General features: G+C 38.3%; 2 protein-coding genes and 1 long non-coding RNA gene across 23 annotated transcripts in view; 1 reads left to right on the top strand and 2 right to left on the bottom strand.

Moving 5' to 3' along the window:
* Positions 1-25,866, bottom strand: part of LOC109405842 (low-density lipoprotein receptor) — a 1,187,857-nt gene that overhangs the window by 351,716 nt on the left and 810,275 nt on the right. The gene's annotated exons all lie outside the window — the stretch shown is intronic.
* LOC134291301 (uncharacterized) overlaps positions 1-25,866 on the top strand; it is a 598,232-nt gene that overhangs the window by 148,757 nt on the left and 423,609 nt on the right. The window lies entirely within an intron of this gene.
* LOC109410482 (uncharacterized) lies at positions 16,345-25,532 on the bottom strand. The gene is made up of 2 exons (XM_029869765.2): positions 17,652-25,532; positions 16,345-17,591 (listed from the first exon to the last, which is right to left on the bottom strand). Exons 1-2 carry the CDS (start codon positions 17,672-17,674, stop codon positions 16,421-16,423), a joined length of 1,194 nt encoding a protein of 397 aa, XP_029725625.1. The 5' UTR covers positions 17,675-25,532; the 3' UTR covers positions 16,345-16,420.

Below are 25,866 nucleotides of genomic sequence, written 5' to 3'. Positions count from 1 at the left end.
TTCCATTAAGCCCTGCGTCGCAATGTCAGAAATGTTTTTTGTGAGCGTAATTCGAAGTACACTGACATAAAACATTGATGAAATGAAAGTTTTTGGATGTGACAATGTGTTGCATTTTCTTTTGTTATAGTTTACAATTACGATAGTTTACAACCGTTTAGATATTTAGGTATTGTATGATTGACAAAAAAAAAAAATTAACGGTGAATGGCATCCTTACGGTATATCACCTAAGTACCTCCAACGGTTCATTGCGGAACCGGCAAGTCAATCTGACTGGTTATGATTGTACTTTGACGCATTAATCAAAAATGCTCAATAAACTGAGGCATCCACAGGGCAAAATAAGGAATAAGCTTTGGCAGTATCCATAAACTACGTAGAGTCATATTTTAACCATCTCAGTAAATTCTCAAAGCAATCAAGCAAAATCATGCTGTTAATTAAAACAAATATAACAATAATTATTTTGTTGTTGCAGTAGCACAAAAAATTAATGAATTTGAAAAAGTTATGTTTTTTTTTTAATTAGTCTATTACATTAAATGGACTCGATGCAGTCAAAATGATTGAAGGTAATTTAAGAGTTTTTGATATATTTCTAAAAAGATTAGCTGTTAGGGGGCATCTATTTAGTACGTCACGCAAAATCTGAGAATTTTCGACCCCCCCCCCCCCCTCCCCACTTCGTACGGGTTTCTCGTATATCTAATGCATTGCTTGTCACACTTTCCAGAACTCCCTCCCTCCTTTGAACGTGACGTACTTAATGGAAGCCCCCTTACTGTAAACTTTTTTTTATCCTATATTTATGTGTGATTGTTTTCTTGATTTTTTATTTTATAATAGAAAAGTTATTTTATTTCAAAAACAGAAACCTGTGATCCAATATGTTTTCAAATGGATGGCGTAGTGGCATTATTACAACTAGAAAAATCGTCCAAGAACCGGTAACAGATTCCGAAAGATAGCTTCAGAATGATCTGTTCAGAAGTGCTGGTCGACGTTACTGGAACGTTACAGCAGACAGATCATCAGGAAAGAAGCTTCAGCAAAGGCAGATTCCAGGAAATTCCAGATTTCAAACAATCCATCTTCGGATTGTTACTATAGTCCACAGTCGATAACGCTCGCTGAGAGATGTCGTGGGACTAAGGAAGAAAACGTACCTCAGGATTTAACGGGTGAGTATGACATTTAAATGATCAAAAAGAACATACTTTTTCTGTTCCTCCCGTATTGTGTTTTTAGCTGTTTGAACTGCAACCATTTGAACGGATTCGTTGGTAATATTATTAAGAAATATTTTTCCCGAAGGAGTGTTACGGTAGTACTACCGTGGAGTGCCCTAATTTCGCGCGGGTCCAAATTTCGCTCACTGATAATATTAAAATTTTAGATATAATCAGGAAACTAATTGTATAATTGTCCAAATTTCACTTTAGCTTCACTATCTAAAGTGATATTTGGACAATTCAACAACTAGTTATATGATTATGATCTTTAAATATTATCAGTGAGCGAAATTTGGACCCACGCGAAATTAGGGGCCCACAGTACTAGAAATGTAATTGGAGTCATGATGATTTTTGATCCAGAAACGTGATATCCTCGATTTAAATAAGCTGAAGGTTTACACTAATTGTTATCTAAAACCGAACTATCTAGTTATTTTTAGTTAAAATGGTAAATTCTAAAATTGTTAGAAATTATTCATAAAATATACCACAAAATATGAGTACTCTGCTAATAACTAATTAACGTAATCCAAAATTCTCGACCTAATAACTAATTGCTATATATTTGTTATCGAATACCTACTCAATAACAAATTTAGCTATCGATAAATATAAAATCCAATAATAAGATTTGTTATTTATTTGTTATGGAATACCTACTTGATAACAAATTCAGCTATCGAACTAATGTACAATTGAATAATACGAATTGTTATTTTTTTATTATTCAATACCTTTTGAATAACAAATGCAGTACTTGGTAGTGTGTTGGAAATTTTAGGTATGCATTCATTATTGAAATAATAAAACTTGTTATTCTCTAGGTGTTATTCATACAAAATTATGGTATTCGTTTTTGTTATTTTGCCTCTTATTACCACCTAATGAAGGGCATATCGAGGTATGGTAGTATTTAATATAAAATACCTCGACGTGTTATTCGGTTGTTATTCTTTTCTGCTCGGGTAAGCAGAATGAGTGAGAGCGATGGCCAGAGAACTGAAACGGAGCATATGTTTTCAGCCAACAATATCCAAATCATACACGCACTCACCGGATTGCAAACAATCTCACATTAATGACCTGAAGCTGATGCGATGGAGCGATGGAGCATAGTGGCGTCCTCGGTGACTTGGGGACAGGACGAAGGAAGACAGGCACAACGTTCAACATAATGTTTATCACACATGCGAAGTCAACCGGAATCCCAGTCTAAACCGGGGCCGGGGGTTTGACTGCAACCGACGGCCATATGGAACCCCGGTGGCTATGTTCTACTTATGTGGTGATTTGGTGCAATAACAGCCGGGTCGAGAACGACGACGACGACGATGGCCTTTAGGCCGATAAGCTAATAATGATTAAATCTCATTTGTTTGAACCTGGAATGGCCGGTGCAGCGATGTGCGTGCAGTCTATGCTGGTTTGGAGAGCCTGACCTAACGCAGTTTCCTCTTCCGGATATTGGAGATCCCTTTGAAATTTAGCCTCGGACGATTCGAAAGGTGCGGTATGCTTGCTTGCAAGTGGTGACGACGACCGACGAAGGTTTCCGCATGAATAATGAGTCTGGAGTGCAGGCTTTGAAAGCGAATGACAAATTGTTGCTGCAACAAACTATGGTTCTTGAAAGCAGGTAGACAATGTTTACGAGTTTGGGGCATAATTGATACATTGATTTTCTAGCCAGCAATTTCCAGTACGAAGAATTCTGTTATTCATGGAAACACTTCGAGTTTCGTAACGGTTTCAATGATCAGAAATTGATCACAAACTACCACAAAACCTCGATAAAACCAGAGAACCTCCACTGAAACCACGGGGTCACCGGTCTCCTTCCGTGCAATCGCTTACCAGTCACTCAAACCACGAATCAACGCCATCCACAAAACCCATCCATCCAGAAGACAACCAGTTAGTCCAACCAGAAATAGACACAAATTGTTACTACATTGTCACTACAATTCACTGGTGTTGCATCGCCTCCCCATAGAATGTAGTGTCTGCGTCCGCCCATCCCCACTGCTGTTGTTATTATTGTTATTCTTGTGTTGAGAGCCCTTTTCCCGAGGCGTTGCAGCAGGATGCTGGATGCTGACTGGGCCGGGCTGGTAGCGTGCGGTTAAGCTGCAAATGGACGAGTGAAAAAGTGACACCGGGAATGGCATTTACTGAATATTCATCTGCACGTTGTCGTTCGCAAACTCAGACCCCCCCCCCCTCACCCCCCTCGCGGCTCCCATTGCACGGTGGGGTTCAAACGTGCAACTGATTCGGAAAAGTGGAAAAGCGCACACAAAATGCACGCCACATTGAATGGGTAGGGTGACCACCATGGGTACCAGTAATATTTAACATTGATTTAAGAAATCTTATCATAAAAAACGTGAATCAGAAATTCAGAAATTCATATGAAAATTCAAAAAGGAATTACTTGAAAAATTGTTCGAGAATTTCTAGAGGAATTACTTTAGGAGTTCTTTTAGAAGTTCATCCAGGGGTTCTATAAGAATTTCACCCAGGAATTCCTTCAGCAATTCATCAAGGAATTCCTTCAAGGTTTCAATCACGAATTCCATCAGGAATTCATCCAGGAGTTCCTTCAGGAATTCATCAGGAATTCCTTCAGGAATTCATCAAAGAATTCCTTCAGGAATTCATCAAGGAATTCCTTCAGGAATTCATCAAGGAATTCCTTCAGGAATTCATCCAGGAATCCCTTCAGATTTTCATCCAGGAATTCCATCAGGAATTCATCCAGGAATTCCTTCAGGAATTCATCCAGGCATCCCTTCAGGAATTCATCGGGAATTCCTTCAGGAATTCATCAGGAATTCCTTCAGGAATTCATCAGGAATTCCTTCAGGAATTCATCAGGAATTCCTTCAGGAATTCATCAGGAATTCCTTCAGGAATTCATCAAGGAATACCTTCAGGAATTCATCAAGGAATTCCTTCAGGAATTCATCAAGGAATTCCTTCAAGAATTCATTCCGAAATTCCTTCAGGAATTCATCCTGGAATTCCTTCAGGAATTCATCCAGGAATTCCTTCAGGAATTCATCCAGGAATTCCTTCGGGAATTCATCCAGGAATTCCTTCAGGAATTCATCCAGGAATTCCTTCAGGAATTCATCGAGGAATTCCTTCAAGAATTCATCGAGAAATTCCTTCAGGAATTCATCGAGGGATTCCTTCAGGAATTCATCCAGGAGTTCCTTCAGGAATTCATCCAGGAGTTCCTTCAGGAATTCATCCAGGAGTTCCTTCAGGAATTCATCCAGGCGATCATTCAGGAATTCATCCAGGAGTTCCTTCAGGAATTCATCCAGGAGTTCCTTCAGGAATTCATCCAGGAGTTCCTTCAGGAATTCATCCAGGAGTTCCTTCAGGAATTCATCCAGGAGTTCCTTCAGGAATTCATCCAGGAGTTCCTTCAGGAATTCATCCAGGAGTTCCTTCAGGAATTCATCCAGGAGTTCCTTCAGGAATTCATCCAGGAGTTCCTTCAGGAATTCATCCAGGAGTTCCTTCAGGAATTCATCCAGGAGTTCCTTCAGGAATTCATCCAGGAGTTCCTTCAGGAATTCATCCAGGAGTTCCTTCAGGAATTCATCCAGGAGTTCCTTCAGGAATTCATCCAGGAGTTCCTTCAGGAATTCATCCAGGAGTTCCTTCAGGAATTCATCCAGGAGTTCCTTCAGGAATTCATCCAGGAGTTCCTTCAGGAATTCATCCAGGAGTTCCTTCAGGAATTCATCCAGGAGTTCCTTCAGGAATTCATCCAGGAGTTCCTTCAGGAATTCATCCAGGAGTTCCTTCAGGATTTCATCCAGGAGTTCCTTCAGGAATTCATCCAGGAGTTCCTTCAGGAATTCATCCAGGAGTTCCTTCAGGAATTCATCCAGGAGTTCCTTCAGGAAATCATCCAGGAGTTCCTTCAGGAATTCATCCAGAAGTTCCTTCAGGAATTCATCCAGGAGTTCCTTCAGGAATTTATCCAGGAATTCATCCAGGAGTTCCTTCAGGAATTCATCCAGGAGTTCCTTCAGGAATTCATCCAGGAGTTCCTTCAGGAATTCATCCAGGAGTTCCTTCAGGAATTCATCCAGGAGTTCCTTCAGGAATTCATTCAGGAGTTCCTTCAGGAATTCATCCAGGAGTTCCTTCAGGAATTCATCCAGGAGTTCCTTCAGGAATTCATCCAGGAGTTCCTTCAGGAATTCATCCAGGAGTTCCTTCAGGAATTCATCCAGGAGTTCCTTCAGGAATTCATCCAGGAGTTCCTTCAGGAATTCATCCAGGAGTTCCTTCAGGAATTCATCCAGGAGTTCCTTCAGGAATTCATCCAGGAGTTCCTTCAGGAATTCATCCAGGAGTTCCTTCAGGAATTCATCCAGGAGTTCCTTCAGGAATTCATCCAGGAGTTCCTTCAGGAATTCATCCAGGAGTTCCTTCAGGAATTCATCCAGGAGTTCCTTCAGGAATTCATCCAGGAGTTCCTTCAGGAATTCATCCAGGAGTTCCTTCAGGAATTCATCCAGGAGTTCCTTCAGGATTTCATCCAGGAGTTCCTTCAGGAATTCATCCAGGAGTTCCTTCAGGAATTCATCCAGGAGTTCCTTCAGGAAATCATCCAGGAGTTCCTTCAGGAATTCATCCAGAAGTTCCTTCAGGAATTCATCCAGGAGTTCCTTCAGGAATTTATCCAGGAATTCATCCAGGAGTTCCTTCAGGAATTCATCCAGGAGTTCCTTCAGGAATTCATCCAGGAGTTCCTTCAGGAATTCATCCAGGAGTTCCTTCAGGAATTCATCCAGGAGTTCCTTCAGGAATTCATCCAGGAGTTCCTTCAGGAATTCATCCAGGAGTTCCTTCAGGAAATCATCCAGGAGTTCCTTCAGGAATTCATCCAGAAGTTCCTTCAGGAATTTATCCAGGAATTCATCCAGGAGTTCCTTCAGGAATTCATCCAGGAGTTCCTTCAGGAATTCATCCAGGAGTTCCTTCAGGAATTCATCCAGGAGTTCCTTCAGGAATTCATCCAGGAGTTCCTTCAGGAATTCATTCAGGAGTTCCTTCAGGAATTCATCCAGGAGTTCCTTCAGGAATTCATCCAGGAGTTCCTTCAGGAATTCATCCAGGAGTTCCTTCAGGAATTCATCCAGGAGTTCCTTCAGGAATTCATTCAGGAGTTCCTTCAGGAATTCATCCAGGAGTTCCTTCAGGAATTCATCCAGGAGTTCCTTCAGGAATTCATCCAGGAGTTCCTTCAGGAATTCATCCAGGAGTTCCTTCAGGAATTCATCCAGGAGTTCCTTCAGGAATTCATCCAGGAGTTCCTTCAGGAATTCATCCAGGAGTTCCTTCAGGAATTCATCCAGGAGTTCCTTCAGGAATTCATCCAGGAGTTCCTTCAGGAATTCATCCAGGAGTTCCTTCAGGAATTCATCCAGGAGTTCCTTCAGGAATTCATCCAGGAGTTCCTTCAGGAATTCATCCAGGAGTTCCTTCATGAATTCATCCAGGAGTTCCTTCAGGAATTCATCCAGGAGTTCCTTCAGGAATTCATCCAGGAGTTCCTTCAGGAATTCATCCAGGAGTTCCTTCAGGAATTCATCCAGGAGTTCCTTCAGGAATTCATCCAGGAGTTCCTTCAGGAATTCATCCAGGAGTTCCTCCAGGAATTCATCCAGAAATTCCTTCAGGAATTCGTCCAGAAATTCCTTCAGGAATTCATCCAAGAATTCCTTCAGGAATTCATCCAAGAATTCCTTCAGGAATTCATCCAGGAATTCCTTCAGGAATTCATCCAGGAATTCCTTCAGGAATTCATCCAGGAATTCCTTCAGGAATTCATCCAGGAATTCCTTCAGGAATTCATCCAGGAATTCCTTCAGGAATTCATCCAGGAATTCCTTCAGGAATTCATCCAGGAATTCCTTCAGGAATTCATCCAGGAATTCCTTCAGGAATTCATCCAGGAATTCCTTCAGGAATTCATCCAGGAATTCCTTCAGGAATTCATCCAGGAATTCCTTCAGGAATTCATCCAGGAATTCATTCAGGAATTCATCCAGGAATTCCTTCAGGAATTCATCCAGGAATTCATTCAGGAATTCATCCAGGAATTCATTCAGGAATTCATCCAGGAATTCATTCAGGAATTCATCCAGGAATTCCTTCAGGAATTCATCCAGGAATTCCTTCGGGAATTCATCCAGGAATTCCTTCAGGAATTCATCCAGGAATTCCTTCAGGAATTCATCCAGAAATTCCTTCAGGAATTCATCCAGGAATTCCTTGAGGAATTCATCCAGAAATTCCTTCAGGAATTCATCCAGAAATTCCTTCAGGAATTCATGCAGAAATTCCTTCAGGAATTCATCCAGAAATTCCTTCAGGAATTCATCCAGAAATTCCTTCAGGAATTCATCCAGGAGTTCCTTCAGGAATTCATCCAGAAATTCCTTCAGGAATTCATCCAGAAATTCCTTCAGGAATTCATCCAGAAATTCCTTCAGGAATTCATCCAGAAATTCCTTCAGGAATTCATCCAGGAATTCCTTCAGGAATTCATCCAGGAATGCATCCAGGAATTCCTTCAGGAATTCATCCAGGAATTCCTTAAGGAATTCATCCAGAAATTCCTTCAGGAATTCATCCAGGAATTCTTTGAGGAATTCATCCAGGAATTCCTTGAGGAATTCATCCAGAAATTCCTTCAGGAATTCATCCAGAAATTTCTTCAGGAATTCATCCAGAAATTTTTCCAGGAATTCATCCAGAAATTCCTTCAGGAATTCATCCAGAAATTCCTTCAGGAATTCATCCAGAAATTCCTTCAGGAATTCATCCAGAAATTCCTTCAGGAATTCATCCAGAAATTCCTTCAGGAATTCATCCAGAAATTCCTTCAGGAATTCATCCAGAAATTCCTTCAGGAATTCATCCAGAAATTCCTTCAGGAATTCATCCAGAAATTCCTTCAGGAATTCATCCAGAAATTCCTTCAGGAATTCATCCAGAAATTCCTTCAGGAATTCATCCAGAAATTCCTTCAGGAATTCATCCAGAAATTCCTTCAGGAATTCATCCAGAAATTCCTTCAGGAATTCATCCAGAAATTCCTTCAGGAATTCATCCAGAAATTCCTTCAGGAATTCATCCAGAAATTCCTTCAGGAATTCATCCAGAAATTCCTTCAGGAATTCATCCAGAAATTCCTTCAGGAATTCATCCAGAAATTCCTTCAGGAATTCATCCAGAAATTCCTTCAGGAATTCATCCAGAAATTCCTTCAGGAATTCATCCAGAAATTCCTTCAGGAATTCATCCAGAAATTCCTTCAGGAATTCATCCAGAAATTCCTTCAGGAATTCATCCAGAAATTCCTTCAGGAATTCATCCAGAAATTCCTTCAGGAATTCATCCAGAAATTCCTTCAGGAATTCATCCAGAAATTCCTTCAGGAATTCATCCAGAAATCCCTTCAGGAATTCATCCAGAAATTCCTTCAGGAATTCATCCAGAAATTCCTTCAGGAATTCATCCAGAAATTCCTTCAGGAATTCGTCCAGAAATTCCTTCAGGAATTCATCCAGAAATTCCTTCAGGAATTCATCCAGAAATTCCTTCAGGAATTCATCCAGAAATTCCTTCAGGAATTCATCCAGAAATTCCTTCAGGAATTCATCCAGAAATTCCTTCAGGAATTCATCCAGAAATTCCTTCAGGAATTCATCCAGAAATTCCTTCAGGAATTCATCCAGAAATTCCTTCAGGAATTTATCCAGAAATTTCTTCAGGAATTCATCCAGAAATTCCTTCAGGAATTTATCCAGAAATTCCTTCTGGAATTCATCCAGGAATTCCTTCAGGAACTCATCCAGGAATTCCTTCAGGAATTCATCCAGGAATTCCTTCAGGAATTCCTTCAGAAATTCCGCCAGGAATTCACTCAGAAATTCCGTCAGGAATTCATTCAGAAATTCCTTCAAAAATTCATCCAGAAAAGCCTTCAGGAATTCATCCAGGAGTTTCTTCAGGAATTCATCCAGAAATTCTTTCAGGAATTCATCCAAAAATTCCTTCAGGAATTCATCCAGAAATTCCTTCAGAAATTCATTCTGAAATTTCTTTAGTGATTCATCCAGAAATTCCTCCAGGAATTCGTCCAAAAAATCCTTCAGGAGTTTATCCAGAAATTCCTTCATTAATCCAGAAATTCCTTCAGGAATTCATCCAGAAATTTCTTCAGGAATTCATCCAGAAATTCCTTCAGGAATTCATCCAGAAATTCCTTTAGGAATTCATCCAGGAATTCCTTCAGGAATTCATCCAGTAATTCCTTCAGGAATTCATTCAGGAATTCCTTCTGGAATTCATCCAGGAATTCCTTCAGGAATTCATCCAGGAATTCCTTCAGGAATTCATCCAGGAATTCCTTCAGGAATTCCTTCAGGAATTCATCCAGGAATTCCTTCAGGAATTCATCCAGGAATTCCTTCAGGAATTCATCCAGGAATTCCTTCAGGAATTTATCCAGAAAATCCTTCAGGAATTCATCCAGAAATTCCTTCAGGAATTCATCCAGAAATTCCTTCAGGAATTCATCCAGAAATTCCTTCAGGAATTCATCCAGAAATTCCTTCAGGAATTCATCCAATAATTCCTTCAGGAATTCATCCAGAAATTCCTTCAGGATTTCATCCAGAAATTCCTTCAGGAATTCATCCAGAAATTCCTTCAGGAATTCATCCAGAAATTCCTTCAGGAATTCATCCAGAAATTCCTTCAGGAATTCATCCAGAAATTCCTTCAAGAATTCATCCACAAATTCCTTCAGGAATTCATCCAGAAATTCCTTCAGGAATTCATCCAGAAATTCCTTCAGGAATTCATCCAGGAATTCCTTCAGGAATTCATCCAGGAATTCCTTCAGGAATTCATCCAGGAATTCCTTCAAGAATTCATCCAGGAATTCATCCAGGAATTCCTTCAGGAATTCATCCAGGAATTCCTTCAGGAATTCATCCAGGAATTCCTTCAGGAATTCATCCAGGAATTCCTTCAGGAATTCATCCAGGAATTCCTTCAGGAATTCATCCAGGAATTCCTTCAGGAATTCATCCAGGAATTCCTTCAGGAATTCATCCAGGAATTCCTTCAGGAATTCATCCAGGAATTCCCTCACGAATTCATCCAGGAATTCCTTCAGGAATTCATCCAGGAATTCCTTCAGGAATTCATCCAGGAATTCCTTCAGTAATTCATCCAGGAATTCCTTCAGGAATTCATCCCGGAATTCCTTCAGGAATTCATCCAGGAATTCCTTCAGGAATTCATCCAGGAATTCCTTCAGGAATTCATCCAGGAATTCCTTCAGGAATTCATCCAGGAATTCCTTCAGGAATTCATCCAGGAATTATTTAAGGAATTCATCCAGGAATTCCTTAAGGAATTCATCCAGGAATTCCTTCAGGAATTCATCCAGGAATTCCTTCAGGAATTCATCCAGGAATTCCTTCAGGAATTCATCCAGGAATTCCTTCAGGAATTTATCCAGGAATTCCTTCAGGAATTCATCCAGGAATTCCTTCAGGAATTCATCCAGGAGTTCCTTCAGGAATTCATCCAGGAGTTCCTTCAGGAATTCATCCAGGAGTTCCTTCAGGAATTCATCCAGGAGTTCCTTCAGGAATTCATCCAGGAGTTCCTTCAGGAATTCATCCAGGAGTTCCTTCAGGAATTCATCCAGGAGTTCCTTCAGGAATTCATCCAGGAGTTCCTTCAGGAATTCATCCAGGAGTTCCTCCAGGAATTCATCCAGAAATTCCTTCAGGAATTCGTCCAGAAATTCCTTCAGGAATTCATCCAAGAATTCCTTCAGGAATTCATCCAAGAATTCCTTCAGGAATTCATCCAGGAATTCCTTCAGGAATTCATCCAGGAATTCCTTCAGGAATTCATCCAGGAATTCCTTCAGGAATTCATCCAGGAATTCCTTCAGGAATTCATCCAGGAATTCCTTCAGGAATTCATGCAGGAATTCCTTCAGGAATTCATCCAGGAATTCCTTCAGGAATTCATCCAGGAATTCCTTCAGGAATTCATCCAGGAATTCCTTCAGGAATTCATCCAGGAATTCCTTCAGGAATTCATCCAGGAATTCCTTCAGGAATTCATCCAGGAATTCCTTCAGGAATTCATCCAGGAATTCCTTCAGGAATTCATCCAGGAATTCCTTCAGGAATTCATCCAGGAATTCCTTCAGGAATTCATCCAGGAATTTCTTCAGGAATTCATCCAGGAATTCCTTCAGGAATTCATCCAGGAATTCCTTCAGGAATTCATCCAGGAATTCCTTCAGGAACTCATCCAGGAATTCCTTCAGGAATTCATCCAGGAATTTCTTCAGGAATTTCTTCAGGAATTCATTCAGGAATTTCTACGGGAATTCATCCAGGAATTTCTTCAGGAACTCATCCAGGAATTCCTTCAGAAATTCATCCAGAATTTCCTTCAGGAATCCATTCCTGAATTCCTTCAGGAATTCATCCATGAATGCCTTCAGGAATTTATCCAGAAATTCCTTCAGGAATTCATCCAAAAATACCTTTAGAAATTCATCCAGAATTCCTCCAGGAATTCATCCTTCATCCTCATTCCTCATCCTGGAATTCCTCCTGGAATTCATCCTGGAATTCCTCCAGGAATTCATCCTGGAATTCCTCCAGGAATTCATCCTGGAATTCCTCCAGGAATTCATCCTGGAATTCCTCCAGGAATTCATCCTGGAATTCCTCCAGGAATTCATCCTGGAATTCCTCCAGGAATTCATCCTGGAATTCCTCCAGGAATTCATCCTGGAATTCCTCCAGGAATTCATCCTGGAATTCCTCCAGGAATTCATCCTGGAATTTCTCCAGGAATTCATCCTGGAATTCCTTCAGGAATTTATCCTGGTATTCCTCCAGTAATTATCCTGGAATTCCTCCAGGAATGCATCCTGGAATTCCTCCAGGAATTCATCCTGGAATTTCTCCAGGAGTTCCTTATGGTATTCCTACAGGAAATCATCCTGGAATTCTTCCAGGAATTTATCCAGAAATTCCTTCATGAATTCATCGAGACTTTTCTTCAGGAATTCATCGAAAAATTCCTTCAGGAATTCATCCAGAAATTCCTTGAGGCATTTATTCAGAAATTCCATTAGGAATTCATCCAGAAATTCCTTCAGGAATTCATCCAGAAATTCCTTAAGCAATTTATCCAGAAATTTTTCCAGGAATTCATCCAGAAATCCCTTCAGGAATTCATCGAGGAATTCTTTCAGGAATTCATCGAGAAATTCCTTCAGGAATTCATTCAGAAATTCCTTCAGGAATTCATCCAGAAATTCCTTCAGGAATTCATCCAGAAATTCTTTCAGGAATTCATCCAGAAATTCCTTAAGGCATTTATTCAGAAATTCCATTAGGAATTCATCCAGAAATTCCTTCAGGAATTCATCCAGAAATTCCTTCAGGAATTCATCCAGAAATTCCTTCAGGAATTCATCCAGAAATTCCTTGAGGCATTTATTCAGAAATTTCATCAGGAATTCATCCAGAAATTCCTTCAGGAATTCATCCAGATTTTTTTATCTGTATTAACGAGATTTTTAGCCCTAGGCTAGTTCATCTCGGGACCCACGCATTACTTCCCTTCCGAAGGAAGAACTCACATTTTGCGAGTTTGTCGGGAGTGGGACTCGATCCCAGGTCCTCGGCGTGATAGTCAAGTGTTCTAGCCATCACACCAGGTCCGCTCCACCATCCAGAAATTCCTTAAGGAATTCATCCAGAAATTTCTCCAGGAATTCATCCTGAAATCCTTTCAGAAATTCATCGAGAAATTCTTTCAGGAGTTCATCGAGAAATTCCTTCAGGAATCCATCCAGAAATTCCTTGAGGCATTTATTCAGAAATTCCATCAGGAATTAATCCAGAAATTCCTTCAGGAATTCATCCAGAAAATCCTTCAGGAATTCATCCAGAAATTCCTTCAGGAATTCATCCAGAAATACCTTCAGGAATTCATCCAGAAATTTTTTCAGGAATTCATCGAGAAATTCCTTCAGGAATTCATCTGGAAATTTCTTCAGGAATTCATCTGGAAATTTCTTCAGGAATTCGTCGAGAAATTCTTTCAGGAAATCATCGAGAAATTCCTTCAGGAATTCATCGAGAAATTCCTTCAGGAAGTCATCGAGAAATTCCATCAGGAGTTCATCCAGAAATTCCTTCAGTAATTCATCCAGAAATTCCTTCAGGAATTCATCCAGAAATTCCTTCAGGAATTCATCCAGAAATTCCTTCAGCAGTTCATCCAGAAATTCCTGCAGCAATTCATCCAGAAATTCCTTCAGGAATTCATCCGGAAATTCCTTCAGGAATTCATCCAGAAACTCCTTGAGGCATTTATTCAGAAATTCCATCAGGAATTCATCCAGAAATTCCTTCTGGAATTCATCCAGGAAATCCTTCAGGAATTCATCCAGAAATTCCTTCAGGAATTCATCCAGAAATACCTTCAGGAATTCATCCAGAAATTTTTCAGGAATTCATCGAGAAATTCCTTCAGGAATTCATCTGGAAATTTCTTCAGGAATTCATCTGGAAATTTCTTCAGGAATTCGTCGAGAAATTCTTTCAGGAAATCATCGAGAAATTCCTTCAGGAATTCATCGAGAAATTCCTTCAGGAATTCATCGAGAAATTCCATCAGGAGTTCATCCAGAAATTCCTTCAGTAATTCATCCAGAAATTCCTTCAGGAATTCATCCAGAAATTCCTTCAGGAATTCATCCAAAAATTCCTTCAGCAGTTCATCCAGAAATTCCTGCAGCAATTCATCCAGAAATTCCTTCAGGAATTCATCCGGAAATTCCTTCAGGAATTCATCCAGGAATTGCTTCAGGAATTCATCCAGAAATTCCTTCAGGAATTTATCAAGAAACTTCCTCAGGAATTTATCCAGAAATTCCTTCAGAAATTCATCCAGAAATTTCTATTGCCTTTTATCGTTTTATTTTCTGTTGCCGTATGATGTCTTCTGACGTCGTCTGTAGTCTTAACATTTCTTGTATCACTTCTACCGTTTTCAATCGTCTCCCGTTGTACTCTGTCGACTAATGTTGTCTATTTGTGATCTCCTGTCGTTTTCTCTCGTCTGCTGTTGTCTCATGTCGTGCTCAATCTTCTTCTACCGTCTTCTGTTGCATTATGTCACCTTCTGTCGTCTAGTATCGTCATCTGTCAACTTCAATCGCTTTTTGTCGTCTTCTGATGTCTTATTTCGTGTGTAGTCATCAGTCGTCTTTAGTCGTCATCTGACGTCTACTTTTGTATTCTGTTGTTTTTTGTCGTCTTCTTCTTCTTCTGTTGCATTCTGTCACTTTCTGTCATTTTCTAACGACTCCTTTCGCAAACTGTGGTCTTTTACATTCTCCAACCATTTTCTGTTGTCTTCTTTCGCTTTCTATCCTTTCGAGTCATATTCTGTCATGTGCTTCAGTCTTCTGTTGCCTTGTGACGTTTACTATCGTCTTCTGATATATTCTGTCACTACTGTCTTATTTATTTTTTATTATCGTTTTGCGCTATCTTGATGTCGTCTTCTGTCGCTTTCTATCTTCTGTAGTTCTCCCTTTCTGTCATGTTGTGTCATTTTTGCCATTTTTTGTTTTCTGTCTGATTTTTGTCATTTTTAGTCAGCTTCTGTATTTAGCTTTCCTTCCATTTTTTTTTTATTTTTTCTTCTTAGTAGTGTTTTGTCTTTGCTCCGGTTTCAATGGTTATCCCTCGACATCGACACACAATGGACGGCAACCCTAGCTGCACAATGATACCGCAGAAGTGCACCCCAGTTCAGGGGGGGCCACTAGGCCCTCCGTACCTACTGTACTGGAAGCCAGTTGCCCGAAAGGCAACGAACGAACGAACGTGACACGAATGGACAAAGTTTCTAATGATTTTATTATTGCTCGTCCGTCACTGCACAGCACAGCAAGTAAAGTAGGTAATGCCCGTAATACTGTTTGTTAGGCGGTGTGGATCCCGGCAGAAGTGTATAGTAGTAGCAGTAGTGGTCCGGAGGATATAAATGGGAGTTGAATCGCTTTTGGCTGACTGGCTGGCTACTGCTGCCACTGCTGCCGTTGAGGGTTATGTTTGTTGGCAATAAATGTGTTACAGGATTTTGTTGATGCGCCCGAGGGTTGCAGTTTTGACAGTGATTGAGTGAAGTGGAGCAGAGCTAGGGAATGAACTGGGCAAAACGGGAACTCTGTCAGTTTTGAATTCCTAGGAATTTCGGATTTAGAATTGTGGAAATAGTTTGGCAATGAATGACACATTTGGCAAAATAAATAATTTCAAACACTTTTTCTAATCCTTTCAACGCTTCTGAAAAAAATGGATTGTCAGCGTTGAACTAACTTTCCAAAAGACACGTTCGATCATATTTCGATTCTCGTTTGCAGTTGTCATTTTTTTTGGCAGTTTCCAGTTAGACAAGTTCGAACTTCTGACATTGGTAACATCTCCCTACTTACGCTTCGTCAGTTCGGAATGTCACACCGCCAAACGAACGAATGAAAGCCTTCAAACGAAAAGCCAATAAAGTTAGATTGCCCCCTTTTCGTCGTAAGTAAGGCTCTCTTGGACGCATTGAACAACCGTCCGGCCGGCGGAAAGTTTGCTAACGAGTTTCCCATTGCTGCTCTCTAGTCAGTCGTCTAGTTGCTAGACACATATGCCACGTACCTAATGCCATCATTTGGATTGACGTCCGAAAGTCCAAGTTTTTTTTTCGGCTATGGACGTTGGACATGACTTTTTCCCGGCTGATTGAATGTCTAACGGAGGAGTTTATTGACTGTTCGTTTGATGCGAGAGTGCGAGTTGACTTTTCTTCGATGGTTGATTGCATGAACAACTTATGAAATGGATATTTGATTTTGTAATAAAAGTCTCTTTTCATGATTGCCTTCCGGTAATCTGAAAACTACAGCGAACCTGTGCAAATGTAGCTCTTTTCGCGGTTTTTCACTGCTGACAAATTTAAGTTATGCTAGCAAACTTTATTACTACAAATTTAAAGCTCTTAAACGTAGAATGATAAAGATTTTAGACTACTTAATAAACCAGCTTCGTCTTCGGAGCTTTCTCCTCTGCATCCTTCTGAACCTCATCCTTACTCGATTTCACACTCTCCACCTCTCTCAAATACAACTCTTCGATCAGATCCTCAATCAGCCCTTCCATCGACATCAGATGTCTCTTCATGTTCACCATCAACCCCTCCTGTTCCTCGATCTGCTGCTCCAGCTTCGCAATCTGCGTCCCCTGTTCGTCCTTCACCTTCGCCAAATCCGCCAGCAACGTATCGTTCAATGTCTGTATCCTCCGTTCCAGCTTTCGGATCTCCCACTGCGAATGCAGCGTCACCCAGTTAACATAGCTATCCTGACAGCAGAGTCCCTGTACCGTTGTCCAATTCTTACCACATCGGGTCACATCTCCGAAAAACCGAACCGATCGCTCCTGTAAGGTCGCCAACAGCTTCGGCAGGGCACGACAGTTCCACTGATTCCCCGGGAGTCCCAAATAGCGCAACCTCGGGAATGGTTCCCGCAGATCATCCCCATTCAGGTACATCAGCAGGTTCAAGCTCAGATCGAAAATAGCCAGATTGGACAAGTTCCACGAGTCGAAGCTGATCTCCTGCAACTCGTTGCTGTTCAGACGGAGTTCGGTAAGCTTCCCCAATCGGAAGGGGCCGTCCAACGAGTTGATCCGGTTACCTTCCAAGTTCAGCACTTTGAGGTTCGTCAATCGCTGGAAGACGTTCAGATCGATGAAGTCGATGATGTTGCGGGACACGTCCAGATGTTCCAGCTGCGCCAGGTCTTTGATGTTTGGTAGCCGTCGAAGTTGGTTTCGCGAAACGATCAGCATTTTCAACCGATTGTAGGACACTTTGCCGTTGATCGTCACCGTTTTCAGTTTGTTTCCGGTGGCATTCAGGTGTACGAACTGTGGACTCACGAACAGTTGCTCCACGTTACAGTTGGTGACCGTGAAGTTTGTGGGTGGTTCACCAAATTCGTTGTAAAAATCTTCATCGATTTTCGGAATGTTTCCGTTCACCATCTCAACAAACTGAAGTTCTTCCGGTAGGATGATCGGTTCCTCATCGTTTGGGGTGTGCTCAACGCCCACCAGAACGCAGACATCACTTGAAGAGTTTTCACATTCGTAGACTTTCTGGGCCGTTGAGTATCGGAGGGTTAGCACCAGAAGCGACCTGAAATCGATGAATTTCTGATGAAATTCTAAAACAGCTAAATGGAAAGACAAAACTTACAATAAACTGCGCAGTAAGCTCATTTCACTCGATCGGTTGAGAAAGAACTGCAGTTCAGTTTAAATCGATCGATTGCGATAAGCAGCTAGAAACTAGATTACTAGGTTGCTAGAGCAACTGAGCAGACAGCTGATTATCGCAAATTGAACTCGTATAATTGAGTACGGAACTGAATGCATGGACGCATTTCAAACTGATAACAATCGACAATGTTAGTTAGCCTAGGCTAACCTGTCAAGTTCAATTGACAGATTACGTCGGATTGAGTCTGATCGTTCAAAAAACACTTATAGACGTGTAGGAGACATTTATAACAAAAGTCTAAGCTTTTACAATTTTTAAAAATTTTACATGAGCGAAAGTCTAGGAAAGAAATAAGGGCTGGATGACGTCAGCGATTCTCAAACTTTATCCTGGTCACACGACACAGTTTTTCCGGTCTAAGAATCTGGCAATATGACTGTTGATTATTTTTAGTTTTATTGTCGTGAACATTTTTCTGATTTTCGGAAACTTTTGATAAAGCTCAATAATATTACTTTTTATCAGAACAGATCTAAAAAATCTACAGAGAACATAAAATCACCGCTTCAAGAGTAAGTTTCAGCTTTTATGACGAGTTGAGATCAGAAAAACCAAACAAGATTTTTTTGCATTTTTTTTCATAGTTTCAAAATTTTTAGATATGATCGTTACCGAAAATAATTAGACACGTAATTTTTTGTTATGCTATTAGGGTGGCCAGTTTGAAAATAGGGTGGTACAAAAAAAACGACATTCCTTATTTTTTTTTAGCTTTCGAACCGTCACGATCGAAATTCTCAGAAGGATGAATCTTTGAAAGAACGCTTAGATAAATTCCAGAAACAACTACTAGTCAATCTTCGAAAAATTTGGAGCAATACCAGAAGGAACTTCAGGAGGTAGTCGTAATGGAACTCCTAAGAGAATCCTCGAAGGAGCTTCTGGAGGAATCAAAGACAGATTCTAAGAAACTCCTTGAGGAATCTCAGAAAGAGCTCCTTCAAAAATAACAGAAGAAACTCTTGAAGCATTACCAGAAGGCACTGCTGGAGGAATTCTTAAAAAAGAAACCCTAAGGAACTTCTTGGCGAATCCAAGAAATAACTTCTTGTGGATTCCCAGGTTTAATTCCTGGAGGAACACCAGAAGAAACTCCTGGGGGTCCCACGAAAGAACCTACGGAGAAATCTTAGGAAGAAGGCATTCCTGGAGGAATTTCAAAAAATGAATCTTAAAAAGCAGTCTAGGAGGAATCTAAGAAGAATGTTCGTAGAAAAATCAGAAGGAATTTATGGAGGAATTCAGAAGGAGCTTCTGAAAGAATGCCTGAAGCAAATCTTGGAGGGTTATTACTCCACAGAAGGCGAATTCGTGGTAATTTTTTACTGATTGATATTCACCCAGTAGCCCATGGCTGTATATGTATAAACAAAAATAAATAAATGAAATAAACGGCATTTTCAAAGTGATGGAGTTTCCATACATGTATGAACACAATACTTGAAATTTAAAAAAAAAAAAATGCAGCTAAAAAACGACTTGAAGAACATATCTTATTATTTGATATGTTATGTAAAAATAGTTAAAATTTCGTTGAAAATATAAAAGGTATAGTCGTTGTGGTCCAACATTGTGAAAATCATTAAAAAACAACATTTTGAACGGTTTTGCATATTAAAGTTTACTTTTATTGTTGTGGGATATATTTTTTTTATTCTAGAACTAGTAATCTTTTCATTCGTAAAAAAAATGAAAATTTGACAATTGGCTGAAAAGTTATGACGGTTCGATAATTTAAAAAAAACGTTTTTTTTTTTGATCAACGGTTTACTTTTCATAAATAAATGATAAGTTGATAAAAAATGTTCGATTTTTTTTATCCCAGCAAGGTATGTAACCCTTTAAATAACAGATCAAATTTTCAAAATCGATTTCCATACGTAGAGGAAGAATCAAGGTATCTTATAATTTACAATCGTTTTACAACAAAAAATCAAAATTGAAAAAAATGTTTTTTGAGAATCTGATAAATATTTTCAAATAGGAAAAAATCTGAAGATACCATGATAATTTTTCTGAATGTGTATGAAAACCACTTTAAAAATATTGCTCAGTTATTTCATAAAATAAATCACAAAGGAGAAGCATCCTGTTTCGATTTAATTTTTTTTTCTAAAATATATGTTCATAAACCCGTAAATGCATAGCTCTTGTAATTTTTTCACATATTCAATACAAGCCCTTCTTAGCATCATATTCTATATAATCCAGGATGGTTCCTTCTTGGAGCTTTTGCCGAGTTTAAAACAAATCTTCATTATGTTTTTAATCAATTGTTATTCACTGAAAAGTGTATCTATGGGTTTCCTTATTTAAAAAAAAATAGTTTAAAAAATAAATCAATAAATGTTTCATCAGGTTCATTGATAATAGCTGGAATTTATTCCCACTTAAGTATTAAAATTCTTGTCAGGAGACATTTTGTTTGAATTTCTTTAAAAGTTTGCAATACACCGTTTTTACCTTAACTGGATAAATTTTCCGATTTTAAATTTTTTATCTTTTGTTAAATAACGGAGCAAAATTTTCAAAATAAGTTTCGGTACACGTATAGTGGAAGGATCAAGGTATCTCCTACTTTTTTTCCTGGTGGATTTTTTTACAGAAAGCATATAAAAAAATCGAAAATAATGTTTGTGAAAAAATTAAAAGATTTTCTACCAGGATAAAAACTAATTCTTCCTTTAAATGTGTACGGAAATCGATTTTAAAGTATTTCTCAATTATTAAAAAATATAACCATAAAATGAGGAAATTGATTTAGTTTCGCTTTACTAAGTAGTATGATAATTTATTTTTATTGGCTTTTCTCGGTATTGTTAAAACAACTCAAAGAAGGAGGGACTAACGAAAGTAATGAAAGAAACGGTAGATAATCGCAAGAGTGCGATGAGAGAAATGGAATAGAAGGTGAAATTAACAAAGGGCCATAATTGAGCAATACAATCACAACGACAATCTTCTTGCCTAACATCCTGGTTTTGAACGACTAGGAACTAGTAAGGTGGGGTCTAAGTGAAATTTTTATAATGATCGTTGCATTATTACTTATAAAAGTAATCTCCATTTATTTCTTTTATAAGTACCACTGTTTACTGATAAATTTTAGAATGCGAACGAATTAAGTACCAATTTTTTGAGAATTTTAAATACTTTTAAAGCAATTTCCAATGGAAATTTTGTAAACTTTCTTGGAAGTCATATTCAAACACCTTAATGAAGAAAAAAGGATATCTTGGAATTTGAGAATTGAAAAAAAAAATGCGGCAGGAAATTCTTTGTAAATTACCGAAAATGAATTTAAAAGAAGGAAATAAAAAAACTATACAAATATTGGCCGAATGTTGAAGGACGAGAATCTAAGTGTTAGGGAGCCAACGTAAGCTTTGTTTATGATGCATGGTTTGAGAAACGCTGGTCAACATAAACGAATGGCCATTTCCAGGTTGACAGAGCAACAGACCAACAGGACATTTGGTCGAATTAATATTGAACCGATGATAGGCTTCGTACGAGAAACATATTATTAGCTTCGGCCAAATTGCACATTACATTTTTCAAATCACACTTTAAGATTTTTTTTTTTTTTTATTGCATAAAATAAAGTATAGTTACATACATCTTCGACGTTCTTTTACATGTACAATTGCTATCATATTTTGATATTTTTTTACTATTTTGCTATTGTTGTTGTTACTCTTTTACAACCAGCTTGTATCTTACAAACAAAAGTTACAAAATTTTCCAAAATGTTGTTTGAACGCTCTTCGGTGATTTCAACGCATTTCGCGTATTTGTTTTTTAAAATTAAATAGGCTACCTCCTTTGTACAAATTAAAGCTAATTGCCCTACTTACAATAAATAAAGCTGCTTTTTGTCTGCAATTCTTAGGATTTATTTTCCACGATAAAATGTGTTCAGCATTGGTAAAACTTAGCTTTAAATGTTTTCTTAAAATTCCATTGGCCCATTCCCAGACTTGCTGTGCAAGATTCGTAGAATTCTGCATTGATCATCGTTTTCTTTAGACTTCAATGCAAATTTCACGTTTAAAGAATCAGTTCAAAAACTGTCTTTTCTCGAAACTAGAACAAAAACGGATTCTTATGTTTTCATCCGACGTTTCGGACACATTTATTGTGCCTTCTTCTTGGGAATTCCTGCTGATTTTTTTTACAGTTAGCTCTACCGTGAGAATTGTTTAGAGGAAGTCCTGGAGGTACTCCGGGGTACATATGTATCTGCGGTAATGACAGGGACAACTGTTGTGAAAATTTATGGGAAAAATATAGGAAAACCTCTGCAGGAGAGCTTTCTTGGGCGAATCTACGGAAATTCCTGGAATAATTCGTTGAAATTCCTTCATGAATTGCCGGTGAAATTCGTTAGGAAGTTTCTGGAGATTTTTTTAAAGCTTTGACAAATTCACGCCGAAATTACCTATCGAAATTCCAGGATGTATGTAGCATACACTAATACACAATTGTCATACATGCAAAGTCAAACTGTAATAAAATTTACTCACCAATAACAAAGCAACGACCGGACGCAAAAGCGCATAGTTATGCAATCGTAAACAACACATCTGGAAGTCATTAGCCACCAAGGCGCACCGTTCTATCGACTCTCTCTCCACCTCTACTTGTGTGGCGCGAGGGCCGATAGCCCGCAGCGCGGAGGATTCAAATTACAAAGCCATAGGCACTTGAAACAAATAACCCAAAAGAATCGATAATGCAAGGATAGGCAATTTTGGCTATTTGTCACTCCAGTCGTCTTCTTTACATATCTATACCACTCTTTCAGACACATGCAATGTATTGTATTTGACAGGGTATAAAAACCCTAGAACTTTCAGACAATAAAGGATTCTTTTGATTTAGCTCGACCCAATTGGATGTTATCCAATCTTGGCTATCGACCACTACGTTGAAGACTCCAATGCGACCCACTTGGTGAATACCAGGATGGCCATCGCACCGTAATTAAAAGTAAGTCCGTCGCGTTTGCACCGTAGCCGTGTTCGAAAGTGAAACCATAGTTTTATCTAAGTGTGCACGTGCAGTTTAAGTGAAAACTGGAAGAAACCAGGAAATGTACATTGCTAGAGAAATTTCAGTGGTAAATTTTGATTAATCTCTATATTTTTTTCTTTGGAAATTTTAGGCAGACTTCTCCAAAAACGTCTCCGAAATTTCCAAAAGCTATTGTACAAATTTTGGGAATTCTGTTATAATTTGGGTCCGGGAACTTTTATTAAATTTCTCAACATCATTCATCATTTTGTTTTTTTATGTTTCATGAGTATCGGTATAAATTTTTAGAATTTCACGTAGCCCAGATTAATCATATTTTAGGTTTCGACTGTGATAGAATGCAACTAGAAAATGGCCTTTTCGATCTTGACCAAATTCTAATACTGCCATATAATCTTGTACAACGTCTCGGTCACATTTGGGACCTTCCTCAGGGATTAAATTATCACAGACTTTTCGTCCAGTATGTTTTGTTGTCCAGCGGAACTAAAGAAAAAAAAAACTTTAGCAAAATAAATGTTAAGTAAGATAAACTTAAATTTGTATAGAAAAACAGCAAGTCTTACAGGCGTTGGTCAAAGAGCTCCTTGAAGAATTCCTAGGAGAACTTCTGGAGCCTTCCAATTGAAGTTTCAGGAGAAATACTGGGAAAATTCTTGGTGTTATTTCCGGAGGAAATCCAAGCGAAATACCCAAAGGAATTTCTTGCAGAACCTGGGAGAATTCCTGAAAAAATATAGAAACATCAGAAAAACCATTTCTGGAGATTTCCTAGGGAATTTTTAGAAGAGTTCTTGGTTAAATTCCATGGGAATAGCCTGAGGAAGTTTACAGATAAATGTCCTGCAGGATTGGCAAAAAATCTTCGGGAATTACTCGAGAATTTCTGTGAAAATACAGACGGAAGTTCTAATGACATTACTGGATAAATTCCTTATAACATTTCTGTTTGAATTTTTGAGAAATGCCTTGGGGGATTTCAGAAGAATTGTTTGGGAGAAATCCTAAAAGAATGACGTCCAGGATGCAAGGAGAAAAAGGTTGAGAAAGTACAATAAAAATTTCAGGAGGATTTTCAGGAGTTATTTCCTGTGAACATTATAAGGGAAATCCTGAAGAAATGTTTTGATATGTTTCTGGCTAAGATACACCGGGGCAAGTTGAAACGGGTGGGGCAAGATGAAACACCGGGTTAACATGATGTTATCGAATGATGGGGAACGGCTTGTATGCCATAACATATAGTTTTTGATTCAAACAATCTTTTGGCGAAAGAAAAAAAATCCAAATTGTATTGAAATCTATTTCAAAACTTCGCGTTTCATCTTGACCCACCCGTTTCAACTTGCCCCGGTGTACCTTACAATCTTTGCCGAATTTTCACCTTGTGAAATTACTTGGTTAGCTTCTTTCTGTAGGAACTTCTTAGATTATTTATTGACAAATTGCTGCAGATGTGCTAAGGGCATCTCCAAAGGAAATTGCTACAAGAATTCCAGAAAAACATACTTGAGAAATAAATTTAAAAAAAATCAAGTCACATAATTATTTTTCTTGGTTGAATTCCGAAATAAGTATTTATTTATTTATTTTTTTTTTTGAAAAGTTCAGGGCGATTTTTTGTGGAATTCCTAGTTTTATTGGAGAATACTTCACAAATCCTGCAAGAATTCTTTTACAATTTCTTCAAACAATTCCTTGGCCTGAAAAAGCGAAAGCATTCCTTAAACATTTCCTGTCAAAGTTCCAGGCGTAATGTGGGATATTTAAATGAAAATAATGAAATATTTAAGTTTTTTTTATTTCTGGAAGAAATCAAATAAAAATACTGCTGAAATTTTAGAATAAATAATCGGGTGTATAAGTGTTAAATAGACGTTACCAATGCAAAATTGAAAAAAAAAAATACAAAAATGATGACAATTTTCTTTATTTAAAGACTGAGTCAGCCATATCCCTTTTCCAACAAGTTTCTAGCCGTCACATCCAATTATATGGATGTGAAACATTGCAAACATAAATTTGTGTGAAGAAATAGCTTGAGAAGTTAATCAAACCGTTTCTGAAAAGTTAGTATGATTTTTATTATTCCAGGAACAGAATATTGTAGGAAAATATCTAGATGTATTCCTGCAGAATTTTCTATGGAATTTTCTGCAGCTTACAAATGCAGCATTTTCAGGAATTCTAGTACAAATTTACGGAGGAATATCTGGAAATCTGAAAATATCTTGTGTAATTCCGGGATAAATTCCTAGAAGAACTATTAGATTTTTTTTTAGAAAATTATGGTGAATTATCAATACATTGTTGGTAAAATGTTGATACATGTACTAGGAGTAAACCCTTCAAAAACCGCAAGAAAACTCGTAAGAGTTTCCTAGTGTGTTTTTTTGTGAAAATTTTCCTTGGACATTTTGCTAGAATTTGAGAGATGAATCTTCAATTCCATAAAACTTGTTAGAGAAAATTAAAAAAAAAAACAGATCAGACCATTCAAAGAAAAAAAAATTCTGGTGAAATTTCCAGATAAATTCTTGATGTAAACAAATAAGGCCGTTACAAATATTCATTTCACTTTCTGTCCCACCATTATTTGGCTGGTCGAAGGGGTTATAATGAGAAGCCGAATTTTATTTTCAGCGGAGGGAGACAAAACGTCAAACTGAAATTTGTATCAGCCATATTACAAGTTTAAATGGATTAAATAATCCAGACGTTCAAAAATCAACCAACATCTGGACAATTTCCACAAAATTGATCATTACTCAGGAAAAAAAAAAGGAAAAAAAAATTTGTGTAAAACAATTTTAATTTTGTATTTTTTTTTTTGTATTGCTGAGAAAACTTGCTTACGATTTCACATAAAATATTGTGCCTACGAGCTTCTTTCTTAAGTTATGATTAAAAAAAAAACGGCTCATATATCAAATCTGGACAATTTCTACAAAATTGGTCAAATTTCAGGAACGGTGAAAAACCACATCTTGAAAATTTCACAGAATACAGCTTATGTAATTTCCTCCCAAAAAAACTTTTTTTGATTTTTTTTTCGGGCTTCCTTAATAGTTTTTCCGACTTTTTCAAACAATTT

Source organism: Aedes albopictus, chromosome 3 (genome assembly GCF_035046485.1).
Source record: "Aedes albopictus strain Foshan chromosome 3, AalbF5, whole genome shotgun sequence".
NCBI classification, from domain to species: domain Eukaryota; kingdom Metazoa; phylum Arthropoda; class Insecta; order Diptera; family Culicidae; genus Aedes; species Aedes albopictus.
The sequence above is the reverse complement of the archived record's forward strand: the minus strand, read 5'-3'. Positions and strand labels throughout refer to the sequence as shown.

Coding starts and splice junctions, on each gene's coding strand:
- LOC109410482 (XM_029869765.2), bottom strand. CDS start 17,674: ATGAGCTTACTGCGCAGTTTATT. Junction 17,592..17,651: donor AGCTTACTGCGCAGTTTATT/GTAAGTTTTGTC, acceptor CATCGATTTCAG/GTCGCTTCTGGTGCTAACCC.